Source organism: Cynocephalus volans, chromosome 18 (assembly GCF_027409185.1).
Source record: "Cynocephalus volans isolate mCynVol1 chromosome 18, mCynVol1.pri, whole genome shotgun sequence".
NCBI lineage: Eukaryota > Metazoa > Chordata > Mammalia > Dermoptera > Cynocephalidae > Cynocephalus > Cynocephalus volans.
The window spans coordinates 3,989,833-4,006,558 of NC_084477.1; the positions used below are offsets into that span (position 1 = coordinate 3,989,833).

The 16,726-nt window shown below is 38.0% G+C and overlaps 1 protein-coding gene across 1 annotated transcript in view; it reads left to right on the plus strand.

Annotated features, from left to right (window-relative positions):
* The window catches only part of WDR64 (WD repeat domain 64), a 126,396-nt gene that overhangs the window by 48,643 nt on the left and 61,027 nt on the right, over positions 1 to 16,726 (plus strand). The window contains exon 10 of the mRNA XM_063082880.1: positions 6,089 to 6,228. Coding sequence (XP_062938950.1) covers positions 6,089 to 6,228 — 140 coding nt within the window. The remainder of the gene's footprint in view (positions 1 to 6,088; positions 6,229 to 16,726) is intronic.

Here is a 16,726-nt window from a genome sequence, read left to right on the forward strand (position 1 = left end):
TTAAGGCATTTGACTCTCATTGACCTCAGTGATCCTTATCTACAGCTTTGAAAACTTATTAATGATAGGTTTTCTAGCTCTTTCACAAAGGTAAGAAATCATTTAGCAGTATGACTGACTAGCAACTAATACTATTCACCATACATAATTTATTAAATTGTCAGTCATGGAGCCTCTATTAGTAGAAAATGCAAATCCTCACTAACTGAAAACATTTTTTCTCGGGAGAATACTCTTGTTGATTAGAGACTCAGCCAAGCACATTGCTAAACATACCATATGTACCAGCTGACAACTCAAAATATACAATGAAAACAGCTTTGCTAGCCGCAGCCGAGTGTATTAAATGTGCAGGGACATTTGATGAGCTTGAAAAAACAGTAGTTCTTGCAGGAAAAAAAGAAAAGTCAAACCAGGATAGGGTATTTACAGAAAAATTTGCAAATTTCCTAAGCATCATCTTGATGACCATCAAAAATTTTCTACCCAATAGTGTCTCCACTAGCCATTTTAAGAATAAAGATTCTAGCATGAAAGGTCCAGTGTACAAAAACAGTTATCCGCCATTTAGGATACCTTGGGGGCTCTGCATTTATTTTTGCATGTTTCACTCAACAAATATTTTTTGCACAACAGCTATGGACAAGGCACTATAACCCTTAAAAAGTCAGACTGTATTCCTAACCTTCAAGAATTCAGAGTCTAATAGCACAAATAGGACAAGTCTATAGATACTGACAGTACAAAGTACAGCGTGAGTCAACAGATGATGATAATAATACAATCAGAGATGAAATACTGTAGGCATTGAGAGTGTAGGGCCATGTCCCTTTCTGCTCATTCTGGCTCCAAAAAGCCACCACATAGACTATGTAAGGATTCCAATACTATCAATGAAAGCAAGCAGAGCTGGAGAGCCTCTAGGAACAGGTAATATGGAACCTCTGGAACACTGGGTTTTCTTTACAGAGCACGTTGGACAAAGCCCTTCGTGTAAGAGGCCTGGACAGTCCTTGACTGTAGTCTTCTTCATGGGATACACAAGTTATAGATTTTCTTCTGGGATGAGCCTGGCGTCATCCTCTAGGAGTGATATTGCCCAATTCAGGGCATGCCCTGGCCAACATTATCTAGGACCGTCTGTGGGCCCAAAGCTTACGGTTCTGAACATATCTGAGTAATGTGGTACTTCTTGGCCATTGCCATGGTAGAGAAAATGTATTAGATTTAGACAAGATACTGCATTATTGGAACTATTCAGTTTGAATCGTGGAACTGAAAACCTGGAGGTTTTCTCCTTGCCTATAAAAATCCCAGTCTGCCCTCTACCTTCACTGTAGTAATCGCTTCCTCCAGAACACACAATCATAAAACTTTAGAGCTGGAAGGAATCTTGAAGGTCATAATTTCACAGATGAGGATATTGAGACTCCAGAAAAGAAAATAATTTGCCACAAGTGATGCAAGCAGTTAGCTGGCAGAGATGGGCTTGAGTCAGCTCTCTTTGCTACCCCCCCAGCCCTGCGTTGTTCTTCCTGGACCTCAGCAGCCTGGCCCACGACAGACTCCCTCCCTTGCTTTTCTCTGTAGATGGAGCCCGCTCATCCCATCAGGAGTGACGCACTTGGATCAAGTGACTCACCAGCTAAGAGCTTGCTAAAGGAAAGAAAGTCCTATCTTTGATGTGTGGCTTTACCCAAATCCTGGCTTAGCAAAAAAAAAAGAAAAGAAAAGAAAAAAAGAAAGAAAGAAAATCAAACAGAAAATAACAAGGAACAGAATTAACCCCTTATAACCCCTTATCTATAGTATAAAATCCTATTTTCAGACTTGATATACTTTTTAAGAAACTTTTATTGAATCATAATTGATTATACATATTTTGGGGGTTCAGTGTTGACATATGTTGGTCAAATCAATATTACTAGCATATATATTGTTATAAATCATAATTATTCTTTATGTCCCTTGTCTAATCTCTCCCCATCCCCCTCTCCCTCTCCCCTTCCCCCTCTAATTACCCTAGATTTCTTCTCTTCTTCTGAAAGAGTAATGATTAGTCTGTTGATTTGTTGCCTAGATGATCTGTCCAATGCTGAGAGGTGTGATCAGGTCCCCAGTACTATCATAGAGCAGGTGCTTCTTCTGTCACTCTGAAGTGGGCTTTGTGTAGAGAGACACCCTCTTCTTTTCTTTGGTCTCTGCTGGACTCTCCTTGTGTCAATGCACTCCAGCGGCTGGCAGACCATCTGCATGGTGGTTGTGACATCTAGCCACTTTCACAGCAGCCATGGTTATTGCGGCAGTTGTGGTGGAGGTGATGTTTTTGGCATGCTCCTTACCTAGTTGCTGGTGGTGTGCCTGGTTGTGGGAGGGAGTCTGCTCCCCAGCTCCTTGCCTTAGGACTCTGGGTGGGCCCTGTCTTGATATATTTTCTATGAATATGTATTTTCCCTCTATATCTGCTTGGCTTGTAGCTACTACTAGATTATCAGCTCTCAAGAGCAGGGACTATGTTTTCGTATATCTGTGTGTCAGTTTCTCTCCTCCTCCCACAAACATTTTCTAAATGCATTGTAAATCGCAGGGACTTAGAAGAATGAGAGTAGTAGTACTTATTTGTCAGTTCCTAGTCCAGGACCCATCCAGAGTTATACATTATGAGTCTGGTTAATCCTCAGAATAAAACTATGACATAAGTTCCATTGATCCCCATTTATAGATGGGGAAACTCAAACACAGAGAGGTGAAGCAACTCAACTTGAAGTCATAAAGATACTAAGTGATAGAGCCAGGCTTCAAATCAGGGCAGACTTACTCAAAACATGTATTCTCAACCACTTCATCAGTGACTTTACTAGCCAACTCATTTACTTAGCAAACATGTATTAAGCACTTACTGTTTGTCAAACACTGCTAGGAATGGGAAATGTAAGGCTCACCACATAAAGGATAAACAGATATGTAAACAAAATTATAATTGAATAGAATTTGTGCTATAAAAAAATCTGAAGAAAACACCCTAAGAACACAAAAGAAGGAGTCTTCACTCCATCTGGGGCTAGCAGAGGTGAACAGGGAAAGCTCTGGGGAGGAAATATTGGAGCGAAGTCTAAAAGAGTGTAAGTTTTGGTCTTCCGGAAGAAAAGTAGACTTTGAGCAGGGACCATCTGTAGAATTTCTTTGTATCCTTAACATGTAGCAAAATACTAAGTGATAGTCATTACTAAAGAAATTTTGTTGTTGTTGTTGATAAGGGTAGCATGGAAGTTTTAAATTTAAGAAAATATTTAACTTACCGATTGACCATAGTCCTTAAAATATCTTGGTTGCTGTCTTAGTTTGAGCTGCCATAACCAGATAACATAGATGGGTGGTTTAAACAGCAGAAATTTATTTTCTTGCATTTCTGGAGGATAGAAGTCCCACATCAAGGTGCCAGCATGATTATTTCCTGGTGCAGGCTCCCTTCCTTGCCTGTAGACAGCAGCCTTCTTGCTGTGTCCTTACATGGCTGGAAGAGAGAGAGAGGGAGCAAGCTCTCTGATGTCCCTTCTTATGAGGGTACTTATACCGAATACCATCACGTTGGGGGTTACAGCTTCAATATCTGAATGGAGGCTCGGGGGAGGACAAAATTCAGTCCATAGCAGTTGCTAGGGAAATGGAAACTATGAGCCGGCTGTGCCCTGATATTTTCAGCCTGGCTCAGATAACACTCCAAGATCTGAGAGCCTTTCAAATGAACAATTGACCTTCCCAAAGGAGTTAGCTAAACATTCAACAAAGATTCTTTTTTTGTTGTTTTTTTAGTTAGATGAATGTTTTCCCCCTCTTTTGACATGTTATAGTTAAGCCTCTGAGCGCCATATAATTCATCATTTTAACACTGAAGTTGTTCAATAAATATCTTTGTGGGTGGCCAAACACATGATACCAGATTAACTAAAATGATCATTCTGAATTTTAGGTTTTTTATATGTAAATCATGACTCTTAATAACTTAGATTATATATATAAATTATGTTTTAGATTATAATGCTATTATACAATCTTTTTTTCTAGTAGTCTAAAGATCCTTCATAATAAGTAAGGTGCTTAAGAATATATCGTAGTATTTCTAAGTCAGTTCCATTTTCTGATATGTGATTTTGGACAAATCACATTTAAATCATTAAATTAAATTAAAGCATTTAATTAAAATCATTTAATACTCAAGAGTTAGTTTCTTTCTTTTGTGATATATGAAAGTTGGATTATATAATTTCCAGGATCCCAACCTAAAATTCTTTGACATTTTATGTCTCAACTTCCAGGACACATTTAATGAGTTATTTGTGAAATAAAAAAAAAAAATCCAATATCTTTTAAAAAATCCATATTTTGTAAGCCATTACACATAGTTTAGATTACTTTTTTTGAAACACAGTTAGATTACAACTATGCATTAGTTCAGGTAATGCTGGCTGCTGTAACAAATAAACCCCATAATGTAGATGACTCAAACACAATGGAAATTTATTTCTTCTCAGTCATGTAAAATCTAACATCAATTCTCACAGCTCATTGGCTGATAGTCAGTAATCTGACCACATCTAACTGCAAGGGAGCCTGGGAAATGTAGTCTAGCTGTGTACACAGGAAAAGAGGATATGGGTTTGGTAAACACGTAGCCAGCCTTTGCCATAAAACTGGATATGTGTGTGTGTATGTGTGTGTATACGTGTACATATCTGATAACAAATTTCTGATTCAATTATTATTTTTAATATCAGAATTCCAATAGATCATGGTTAAAGGATGTGATCAAACAATTTACAGAAGGAAATACTATTAGCCAGATATATATGGGAGAAAAATATTCAACAACACTAGCTATCATAAAATTTAGTTAAAATGAAAATAGTCACTTTATACCTATTAAAATAGCAAACATTTTAAATCATGATAATATTCATGTTTTGGGCAGAGTTTGATGAAACTGGTATAATCAATAGTTGATAGCCTTCGTACAACTACTTTGAAAAGCAACCGAGAAATATGAGGGTACTTCAAAAATTTCATGGAAAATGGAATTAAAAAAAATAAATCTTTCTATGAACTTTTTGAAGACCCCTTATATGTTTCAAAGTCATAAAAGTGCTTATAGCTCTTAATATAGTGATCCCACTCTTGGAAATTTATCCTCAGTAAATAATCCAGAAAAAGACCACATAAATAACTATCCATCACAGTGTTGTTACATAAAGTTAAAAACTAGAATTATTGGAACAATCTCTCAATAGACAAATGGTGAAGAAATTGTGAAATGGCAACTAAAATTATAATTATAAGGGCATAGACCATGGTCTTCCATAAACATAAAAACGTGGGTATAAAAATGTATCTAGAAATATATCTAATTTGTATATATTTGTATATATAAAAAAACAGTGATTTCTTGCAGGGCGTGGAACTAGATATTATGGGGGAAAGAAGACATTTTTTACAAAAATTATACCCTTCCATACTGTTCAAATGTTTTACCATGTACCCCTATGATTTTAACAATTAAAAAAGTATCTGTGATATGATAGTAACTACATATAAATTATATATGCTTATGGATATGTGCTAGAAGGGAAGAGGGAAAAATGAAAACAGTTGATTTGTTATAATGGTGGAAATTATGTGCATTTTTCCTCTTCCCTTGATTTCTTTTATTATTATAATGTTTGCATAATTTAAGAATGTGAAAACAAAAGGTCAGCCGCCTTAAATACTTTTAGGAAGTAAATAAAGTATGAATAATCCATTAGTGCATAAAGGAGTAGGAAAGTATTGAATCAAGAAAAGTACTCATAAAATATTTATGAGAAATCACATTTGTATGTGTAAATACAATGATTACAAAACAGCGTTGACAAAAAGCAGCAGATCCCAAACAAGCCTAGCCCCATAGCATGTCAATCACAGGATACATCCTGGAAGAAACAGACAGTGATTTGATATTAGGAGAAAACTAAGGATGTGTCTGAGTGAGAAAGATACTTTTTACATTTTGTCCACCTGAGAAAAATAAGTAATCTTTCCATGTTCTCCTTTTCAGGAGATGATAAAGTCCTCCGCTTGTGGCACCCCAATATCAGCACCAAGCCAGTGGGGAAACTTGTGGGACACATGTTCAGTATCACCGAGATTGTAAGCAACGAGAAAGATCAACATGTCATCAGTCTTTCCTCTGCAAAGGTAACAAAAAGAACACAAAACCAAAACAAACTATTTTTTTTCCTTAAAATAAACTATGAGAGGACCTAGGGTATCCTGTATACCATTTTTGATTGAAATAGCTGATAGTTTTACTGTGAAAAATAATGCCAGTTTGGAAAAGGTGATGCCAGAGGAGAGGGTCTGGGGAGGCCCGATGACCGTCCTCAACCCACCGCCTCCTCTTACGTGGTTCTCGACTCTGCCACAGGAAAGAATTCAAGAGCAGAGTCACAGTAGAAAGTGAGAACAGGTTTAATGTAATGAATAAGAGACACAGACCTCATAGAGAAAGTGCAGCCTAGCTCCAGAGATTGAGCAGGGCCTGCACCAAGTTTAATACAAAAGAAATACACATTCACAGACAAAGTTCAGGCTGGCTGGAGAGTGAACAGCAGCCTGCTAAAGGCAAGAGACGAAAAGAAAGAAACACACATTCTACAGACAGGGTGCAGGCTAGTCCCAGAGTGTGAGCAACCGCCCCATTTTCTGCTGGGATTCCGTTCTTATAGTTTCTCTATCTAATACATATTCGTGCTGTCTAATGAATGTTCAACTAAGGGGGTGGTTCCTTGTTACACAACATAGTCTTGCACATGCTCAGTTGATCCTTTTAGGGCATGTTCATTGGTCAAATTCTATCTCATGCACCAACCATATTCAAGAATATTCTGTGCTTTTTAGCATCCCTAGTGGAAAGTCAAAGGACAGACTCCCTCCCATTGAGCATGCTTGGTCACTGGGGTCATATAAGCCTGTATAAAGTCCTTTTACTGAGCATGCTCAGCTACTAGAGTTATAGAACACCTTTCTACTGAGCATGCTCAGCTACTAGAGTTATAGAACACCTTTCTACTGAGCATGCTCAGCTACTAAAGTTATAGAACACCTTTCTACTGAGCATGCTCAGCTACTGGATTTGCATAAGTCCACCCCTTGTGATCTCAGTCTCCCCATGTTGGTGCTGAAAAAAGGCCCAACTAGCAACAGTAACTCTCCTCTAGGGGAGGGTCTAGAGGAGGAGCTTGAGACCTTGAGGAGTAGCTTGAAACCCAGAGGTGGGTCCTGAAACCTGGAAGTTTTCACCCATGGAAACTGAGCATCTCCTATCTCAAAGGAAATGATGACCCATTGTTCTCTGTTTCTGTTGATTACAGCATAAAAAAGAACATGTTTAAAGAAAAGCATCTTTAATACAATATTATTTAGTGCAATAATATTTAATACAATAAAATTTAATACAATAAAATTTAATACAATATTGGGAAGAGAGCCAATATTATTCTCAACAATAAAACACAAGAGGCCTTCCCATTATGGATAGAAACATCATCATTAAAGACAGAAAAATTAAGGATTTATGTTATTGTTGCTGTTGTTAAACAGTGTTTGAAACATTTTAACCAATGTAATGAAACAAGAAAAATGAGTTATAAATATTAGAAATGGGGGACTGAATTATTATATTTGCAACTAATGTGATTGCTTAAAATAATTCAATAAAATCAGCTTAAATTTTTTAGAACAGATAAATTTGATAAGGAGCTGGTTAAGTAGTAGGTAAGAAAAAATAAGTTTCTAAATGAGAATAACCAGTGAGGAAAAAATAGTCAAAGAGATAGCATTCAGGGCCAGCCCATGGCTCACTTGGGAGAGCGTGGTGCTGATAATACCAAGGCCACGGGTTCGGATCCCTATATAGGGATGGCCGGTTAGTTCACTTGGGAGAGCGTGGTGCTGACAACACCAAGGCCATGGGTTCGGATCCCTATATAGGGATGGCCGGTTAGTTCACTTGGGAGAGCATGGTGCTGACAACACCAAGGCCATGGGTTCGGATCCCTATATAGGGATGGCTGGTTAGCTCACTTGGGAGAGCGTGGTGCTGACAACACCAAGTCAAGGGTTAAGATCCCCTTACTGGTCATCTTTAAAAAAAAAAAAAGAGATAGCATTCACAAGAGCCAAAAAATATGAAATATGTAGGAATAACCTTAATAAGCAATATTTACTACTAACATTGAGATAACTATGAAGTTTTACTGAGGTACTTTCATTTAAGAACGTAAATAGAGGGACATACTATGTTCCTGCATGGGAATATTATACTGTAAAAGATATTCTCCATCAGATTACTCTATATATTTATTGCTATTCAGGATTATTTAAGTATCAGTTTGTCAAGTTTAAAGTTAAAGTAAAAGTATTGATATACAAGGATATCCTAGAAACTTTGGAAGCTATAAGCATGAGATGGCACTTCCCCTGTCAGATATTAAAATGTAGTATAAAATGGAAATAAGTAAAACAGAGCAGTAGTCAATGCAGGAATAGTTAGTTACATCAATAAAACAAAAAAGAAAGTGCAGGAATTAGTTTGTGTGTGTATGCAAATTTTATTTTATTTTTTCCTTTTATTTTATTATTATTATTTTTTTTGGTGGCTGGCTGGTACAGGAATCAGATAGCCCTGGACATTGCTCTAATCTCTATAAAATTCCCGGTCGGCCCAAGAAATTTTAAATGTGATAAAAGTAACATTTCGAATTTGTGAGCAAAGTATAGTTTGTTCAATATATGTTGGGAAAACTGATTAACCATAAAGGAAAAAATATGTAATCAGATCATCACTTCATATTATACAGCACAATACATTCCATATGGATTAAAAATTTTAAATGTAAAATTCAAAACCATAGAAGTTCATATAGCTTTAAGGTAATTCCTAAGCATAGCAACTATGGCTAAAGGTAAAATAAAATATGAGTACAGAAACATTCAAACTTTCTGTAAGTTATAATAGTAGCTATCATTTATCAAATGCTTACAGCTGTGGATTGAATGTCCCAAAACTCACTGAAGCTTGATCCCCATTGGAACAGTATTAAGAAGGTACAGTTGAAAAAAGAAAGATAATTAGTGCAATATGCCAATAAAGTAAAACTTCAAGAGAAAAAAAGGCTTTGAGTCAGTAAGTCATGGTATATCCTTTTATACAAATGTCATATACACATTCAACGTTATATAGATGACTGTTGATCTGAAAATATCTAACTAATATGTGAAATATAATGCAATAGTGTGTAAGTAATTAACCCATTTTAAAATGGGTCTCTGTTGCTACCAATAAGACCCTCACCAGATGTGTTCTCTGGACTTTGGACTTCCCAGCCTCCGAAACTGTAAGCAATAAATTTCATATTCTTACAAATTACCCAGTTCCATGTATTTTGCTATAAGCAAGAGAGATGGACTAATACAGATATTATCTCTGAGGAGGTGATACAAAAGCTGAAGCCCAAACGACTAGAGGAGCAGCCCCAAGAAGACCTGGGGAAAAAAGCATTTAGGCAGAAAGAACAGCAAAATAAGCATATGCATGTTTTTGTTTTTTTTTTTTAACTGAAGCTATCTTTATTATTATTATTATTGTTACTCTTATTTATTACAACATCAACAGTTAGGGTTTTTACATCTACTGTTCCTTCAGATTACTTTGAATAAATCAGCTTTCGTTACATCAAGCATAAAGCACAAAAATCACTGTGTTTAGTTGTGTGACAACTACATGCCTTCTCCTAAGCTCTTAAAACAGTGAGATTTTCATCTTTCCCCTAGTTTTGCAGTCTTTGCCTCAAGATATTATTTTCTCCTCTACCTGCTAAAATTGTATTTCTCCTCTGACTGCTAAAATCGTATGTCTAGTCACAGAGCTCAGGTGCTGAGCAGCTATGCCATGTCTGCTGCTCTGTAAGAATTGACAAACGTTGAAAAATGCAGAGACGAATATAAATGTCACCTGCTTTCATGTCATTAGCAAAGCCAGTGGGAACAATGGCTGGCAACCTTCTCAAGCACGATTCTAGCTACCAAAAGGCTGACTCTCTTCTTTTTCTTCTACAAAGAGGAGAAATATACATGCTTTGATGGTTTATAACAGATTGCACATGGGCGTGAAAGTTGCTATTTTTCTTACATTTTCACTTTGGAAGTGATATGGAGGAATCAGAGAAAAGGCAAAGCTTGACTACATTATGCGTGTGCTTTACAGCAAAAAGCATGTCCTGAAATCAGATGTCAGGTGGATAAGGTCAGAGAAAGCCTAATGGGTTGCCAGGCTGGCTTGTAGACCAGCTGGACTTAACCTTATCCATGACCACATCAAAGATATTCTCAGAGGTGAAGATTATGCCAGGGTCTCACCTCTAGGTAGCATGGCTCAGAGAATGGCCTCTCGAATCACATCAACCTACATTTAAGTCCTGGCTCTAACAATCACTGGTTGCGACCTTGGGTGAGTCATTTGAGATCATTGAGGAGGAAACCAGAGTCTCTTCCCCTCAGCATTGATGAGAGGATTAAATAAGATCCTGCGAGTCAAGTCAAGCAGTCAACATAGTATCTGGTGTCTAAACAGTCCTGAATAGACATCAGCAATGATCAGAAAGGCATGTGCTCTCTCCTCTCCAGTAGTGGTGATGGAACTTGAGTCCATCTATCCACACTAGCCCTGAACCTCCTTTGGGACCACACAGGTAGAGATGATGGGTGTGTCTATGGCATAGGCTAGGTTGAGCCTTCCTAAGAAAACCTGTGCTTCAGATGCTATGAAGTCACCTGCACTCACGTTGTGCTGCCTCCCCAACATGTCTTCATGATGTTTAGATGAACTCTCTACTCTCCTTGGGCCCCTAACACCAGCCTCTCTCTCCACAAGCTCCCCCATCTTCTACTGATCACTTAGAGGTCACTTCATGAACGTCACTCTTTTCTATCCTAAAATGTTTCTGTATTTCTCCCTGCTCTGTCTTCTTTTCCTCCTACTCAAGAACAAGCCTTTCTCTTCCAGCCTGAATCAAATCCCTGCTCTTCTGCTCCAGATCTGAGCACTGCCCATCAACAATGCTGTTTCATCAGCCACGCGTCTCTTGCTCTTAACCCCAATCTTCCTGCCCTCCAGGTTCCTTTTCCTCAATCACAAACCATTCAGTTCCTATTTGTCCTTTAAAAAAAATTCTGTGTATCTAAAACTGAATTTATTTTCCATTTCAAATCTCCTTTTCCTTACTTCTGATTTTCCTCTCGCTCTTACTGGGACCATTTGATGCCCAGTGAACCATGATCCAACGGCAGTCACTTTTGACCCTTCTGCGTCCCTAACGCCTACCACTGGTCAGCCTCTAAGCCTCTGAAATGTATCTCATATTGGCCCCCACATTCTCCTTCCCACGGTCACTGACCTTAGTTCAGACCCACTGAGGGGCTCCCAGTTGAAGGTGGCATATGAGAAGGCACTGGTGGTCTCTTCCCTCACCAGACCATCTAAATGTTGTACTGTCACATGGATCCTTCTCTAACCCATTCTTAACCTTGTCAGTGCCTTCTTACATGTCTTCAGGGTACCTCACGCCTTACAAATAAAGCACAAATCCTTTTTTCTAGTGTGTGAGGTTCTCTGTAGTTTGGAACCAGAATACCTTTTCACCTTTGGCTTCAGACTTTCTAAGCCTCACCAAACTCTTCCCCAAAGCCTTGGGTTTTCCCATCTTTGTCTGAAATAATCCTACTCCTGACCCCAGCTATTCTATTAAATCTAATCTTTAAATCCTTTAAATCTAAGGAAAAATATCATGTCCTCTAGGAAGCCTTCACTAGGAGAAAAATGGAGTTCTATTGCCTGTCATGAATGAGAAATGTGTACACTTGAAATAGAGGCTGGACTAGAAAGAAAAGCTGACCTTTAAAGTTACAAAAGTCTGAAATCTTTCCCTGCTTGTGTTTCCTCGTGCTTTCTGTTGGCATGGGATTATTGTATGCTATGGAAGTTCGCGTTTTTCTTTTTTCCTTGCTTTTTGGATAATTGGAAGCATCCATGATTGGCTGGTTTCAGTACTTCCAGCATTTTCCCACCTTCTGTTCTTGTTCTGCTGCTTGGGACATTTTTTGTGGGGGGTAAACTGTGATCTGCAACATTCTCAAGAGTAAGAGTTACTTGTCTCAAAACTTTCCTCAAAAGAAAAAAAACCAATAAAACAATTTAAAAAAAATAATAAAAAACTTTCCTCAGAGTGACTGTAGGGAGATTTTCTAGGGAAGGCAAATATACTATATATTAGGAAACTTTAATAAAATATGAGTGGCCGTTAGGAAAGAAAAAATATACACTAAGAAAAGGGGGTGAAGGCACATGCTTTCGCCTTCAGTACTCAACGTAAAGTGCTTTTTGCTTGTCTACAGGCCTTGTTGCCTTTTTATTTTTACAGCTTGTTACCCCAGGTCAGCTCATTGACAACCTTCAAAAGAAGACCCTGTCAATGGTTCTGAGCCACAGTAGCTAACATGCCTGCAAAGACAGGGACCAGTCCCTCGAGGAAGCTTCCCTTTGTATGAAGCTAAACTCTATATTTATATAAGCCGGAACTCTGCTATTTATTGCACATTTGGTTAAGATGAGACATGCTGTTTCTATTTTTTGCCCTTTGGGACTCTTCCTTTTGTGGTTTATATCGTTTCAGAGTGTCTTTAGAATACTATTCTATCCTCTAGTTTTTCTTCTCACCCTTCTATAAGCTTTCAGACCCCTTGCACACACACATATATTTGCACATATACACGTACACATTCACCACAGCCTAGCTACAGAACTATCTGGATATTCTGTTGACATTAACCTCATCTCTCATAAAATGTGGTTCCTGGCATTGTTACTTGGCTAATAAACTGGTTAAGACTCAAGGCTATAAAACCAGGAATCCTGACTTCCTACTATATTAATATGAGTCAACAATATACAAGGATACTTCAAAAAAGTTCATGGAAAGATTTCATTTCTGTTTTTCCATGAACTTTTTGAAGTACCCTTGTATGGGCTCTTCTAAGTGCCTAATATCCTAGCAGGCCCTGTGCCTATATATATTTTGATATAATCTCCACCCAAAATGAGCTGAAAATCGAGTTCTGTACATAAAGCATAACTTCCAGAAATCTTTGAAGATAAAACCTAGGAAAGACATCAAGGCCACGTCTCCCAGAAAATTGAACCTAATTATTATAGCTGGTTTGCAACTTGAAATTAGGAAGTCATCAAGCTGCTTGTAATTTTCTCACAAAGCAAGGTTGATTTGGCAATATCTAACAAAACTTAAAATGTTCATACCCTTTGACACAAAAATTCTATTTCTAGGAATTGACCATTCAGTTATGTTTTACAGTGCTTTACAAATCAGTGCATTTTACAATGCTACATGTACAAAAAAGTTCACTACCACTTTAATAAAAGAAAATAAAGGAAATAAGTCTTATGCCCATCAATAGGGGACTAATTACAATAAACTAGGGAGCATTCATACAGCAGAATACTATGCAGCCATTAGAAAGAATGAGGTAAATCTAAGCAGGTAAATGTGCCCTAGTATAGTTATAAGCTCTTTGTATGTGTGACCTCATTTAATGTTTATAACAACTCCGTGAGGTACGTACTGGTATTATTCCCCTTACAAGTGTGAAAACTAAGGCTCAGAGAAGTTAAGTGATTTTCCCAAGGTCACACAGCTATTAGTGGTGGAACAGGTTTCAACTGAAGTAATCAGCACCCAGAGGCAATCTCTTCCAATAACGATTAGCCTGGGCTCGAGGAACCCAGAGGAAGCAGTAGGTGGGAAGGGGACTTTGGTTTTTGTACTGTTTAACTTTGCTTATTAAGTACATACGATAATTTGGTAATTAAAAAGTTAATTTTTTAAAGACATGCTGGATGTCTTCATTTCATTTTCTATTTGCCATTTATCACACAGGAAAAACGTGAGAACAAGAAAATAAAATTAACAGGTTTACTTCCATACACATTGCTAAAAAGAAATTTTTTTTTTTATGAAGTTACTTGGAAGAACTTAATAGATTGTTGCACTGAATTCCCCACACAGATAATGTTCAGCCTACCGTTTGTTCTGCACTGTTATACATACCCCAATTTTCAAATATACCATTTGTCTACAGTACTATGTTAACTCTCAAAAGTTTCATAATATCATACATATATCTTCAGGATCTCCCCATGTAAAATCATGTAATCAATTGAATGACACTGATTTGATTCATTTGGGACTAAAAATCTTGTTTTTATCTAACAAGATAATCTTGTTTATTAATCTTTATCTAATAAGATGCAATTTTCATCATGGCACAATGTTCAAACTTCCATCCAAATGGTTCTTACAGTGTGGTATAACGATTTGTCCTCTGTCTACTCTCCTGCTTATACTTAGATCTATGCCCGATCAGTAATAGTGCTTCTACTGATCTTTGCATTTGTAGCACCTAGCCCTGCGTTTCATACTTATTTGATATGTAATGCATTCTGTATGTCATGTTACGTTGCATACTTTTATATCTGGATGTACCCCCTTTTTTATGCACCTGAGACCAACTCCTAAGAGTCAGACATTCTGCTCTATTCACTCTGTAATAAAAACCCATCAAGAAAAAGAATGGGTTTTTTATTAATGCATTTGGATAACAGTGAGAGGCATAAAGTTTGCCAGAAGAAAAGCCAGGAAATAAGGTTGAATCAAAAGAGTCCTCTACCCCTGGCACACACACATGCATATTTTTTGTAACTTCTTCTACTTCATTAATTGCTAACTAGACCTCACCAAAGGCTGCATAAAATCCTTTCCCTTGTTCATTTCTTCGATACTTTGTGAAGAGTGTCTCTAGTCTCCATTTTATCGTCAAAGCTTAATCAGCCTTGTAGTTAAATGTTTTTCCCAATGTTAAAAAAAAAAATCCTTCTATCTAACTCCTGCATTCCCAATTCATTTGAAAATAGTCATTATTATTTTTACTGGAAGGTGATTTATTGTAATTTCACTTTATATGCACACATGGAATATTTAATTTATAACTTACAAATTTTCCATTCTGCCACCCCAGAGCCTCTTTAGTGGAAACCACCTGCCTTTAGGATCTTCAGTCTCCTTCTGAAATGTTTTACTCTTTGCTTTCCTCCTAACCCCCTTCTGGGCTGCCCTGGCTGCACTTCTGCTCTCCCAAGCTTTGATGCACTGGTATCTACCATGAGGGCACTGTCAACCCTGGCGGGGAGGCGGATGAGTGAAAGACGAGGAAAGATGAGTGAAAGAATGGAATCAGTAGAACCCAATTAATGTCACTAGTCTCTTTTCTCCCAAAGTACCTAACATATCATGACCACATAAGAAAAAAGGAAGTGGATTATGTTTTCTGAAGCTCCCCCATTTATTCATTGATTTGTTCAACTGAAAAAAAAAAACCATATTGAGTGTCTATGTAGGGGGGAGCCACTGTAAGTTCCTGTTGAACCAAGACAGAGACTAAGCCAGCAAATAGACTGAAAACCACTAACCAGTCAAACTAAACAGAATACATAAGACACTGGGGAAACCGTCAAATGAGAGCAGTTCCTCCCTCAAGCAAACTACAGTCTAGTAAAGATGAGCTCAGAATAAGTCGTTGTGAGGGGGCCCGGCAGCAGAAAAGCCTAGAAGACAGGAGCAGCATGAGAAGGACAGTCTTGGTGCCCTCCGCAGCCCAGTGATCGCCGCTTCCCTAGAACACACACTGAAGTCCCAAAGAAATGAACACTGAAGAAGTGAAATGAGAAAAAAGAAGATAGAATTACAGAGCATCACAGATTGCAAAATGTATTCATATCAATCTAATGAAGTGGAGGTGCTAGTGTTATTATGTCCATTCTAGAAACAAGAGAACTGAGACCCTCAGAGTTCAAAGGATAGACCAGAACTGAAACCCAAATCCTCTTTGGCTTAGTGCCTTGTTCCTTTCACCAACCACCATCCTGGGTGAAGACACGTACAGCAAAAAGACTGGCAGCCATGAATGTATCTCGATCAAGCAAGGTCAGAAACGGTTTGCACAGAGACGAACGTCCTTAGCTCTCCCCGATTCCTCTTTCCTGTCTCTTTCCATACTTGTCTCCCATTCTAGGCTCTGAACAGGAATTTACAAATAGTCCATTCTCTTGTCTACTCTATGAGATGGAAGACTGAAGAGGATAATGCTCTATCTACTCTCCCCAAATTTGTTTTTTTTTAAATTTATCTATTTATTATTGTTATTATTATTTATTTTATATTCTAAGATGTTGCTATGGAGCATTTGGGGTGCAAGGAGAGAGAGAAAGGGGGAGGGGGACGGGGGGAGAACAGGAAGGGGAGGGGCGTGGTTGAGGCCCATGGCACCCCAACCCCAGCTCAGGAGACTGGGGTGCTTCCAGCGCCAAAATTTGTGTTTTTACTGCAGCAAAGGAAATAATTTCCAATTGTACAAGTTCTGAGTAATACAGAGGACGTACGTTTCAGTAAAGGCGTCTTGCGTGTTCCCTAAATCACATGACTTAGACCCTGTTGTGTTCTTACATATAAGGACCAACCTGCCTTAGCAGTAGCGAAGACTTGAACTCAGGTAACATCTAATCAACTCG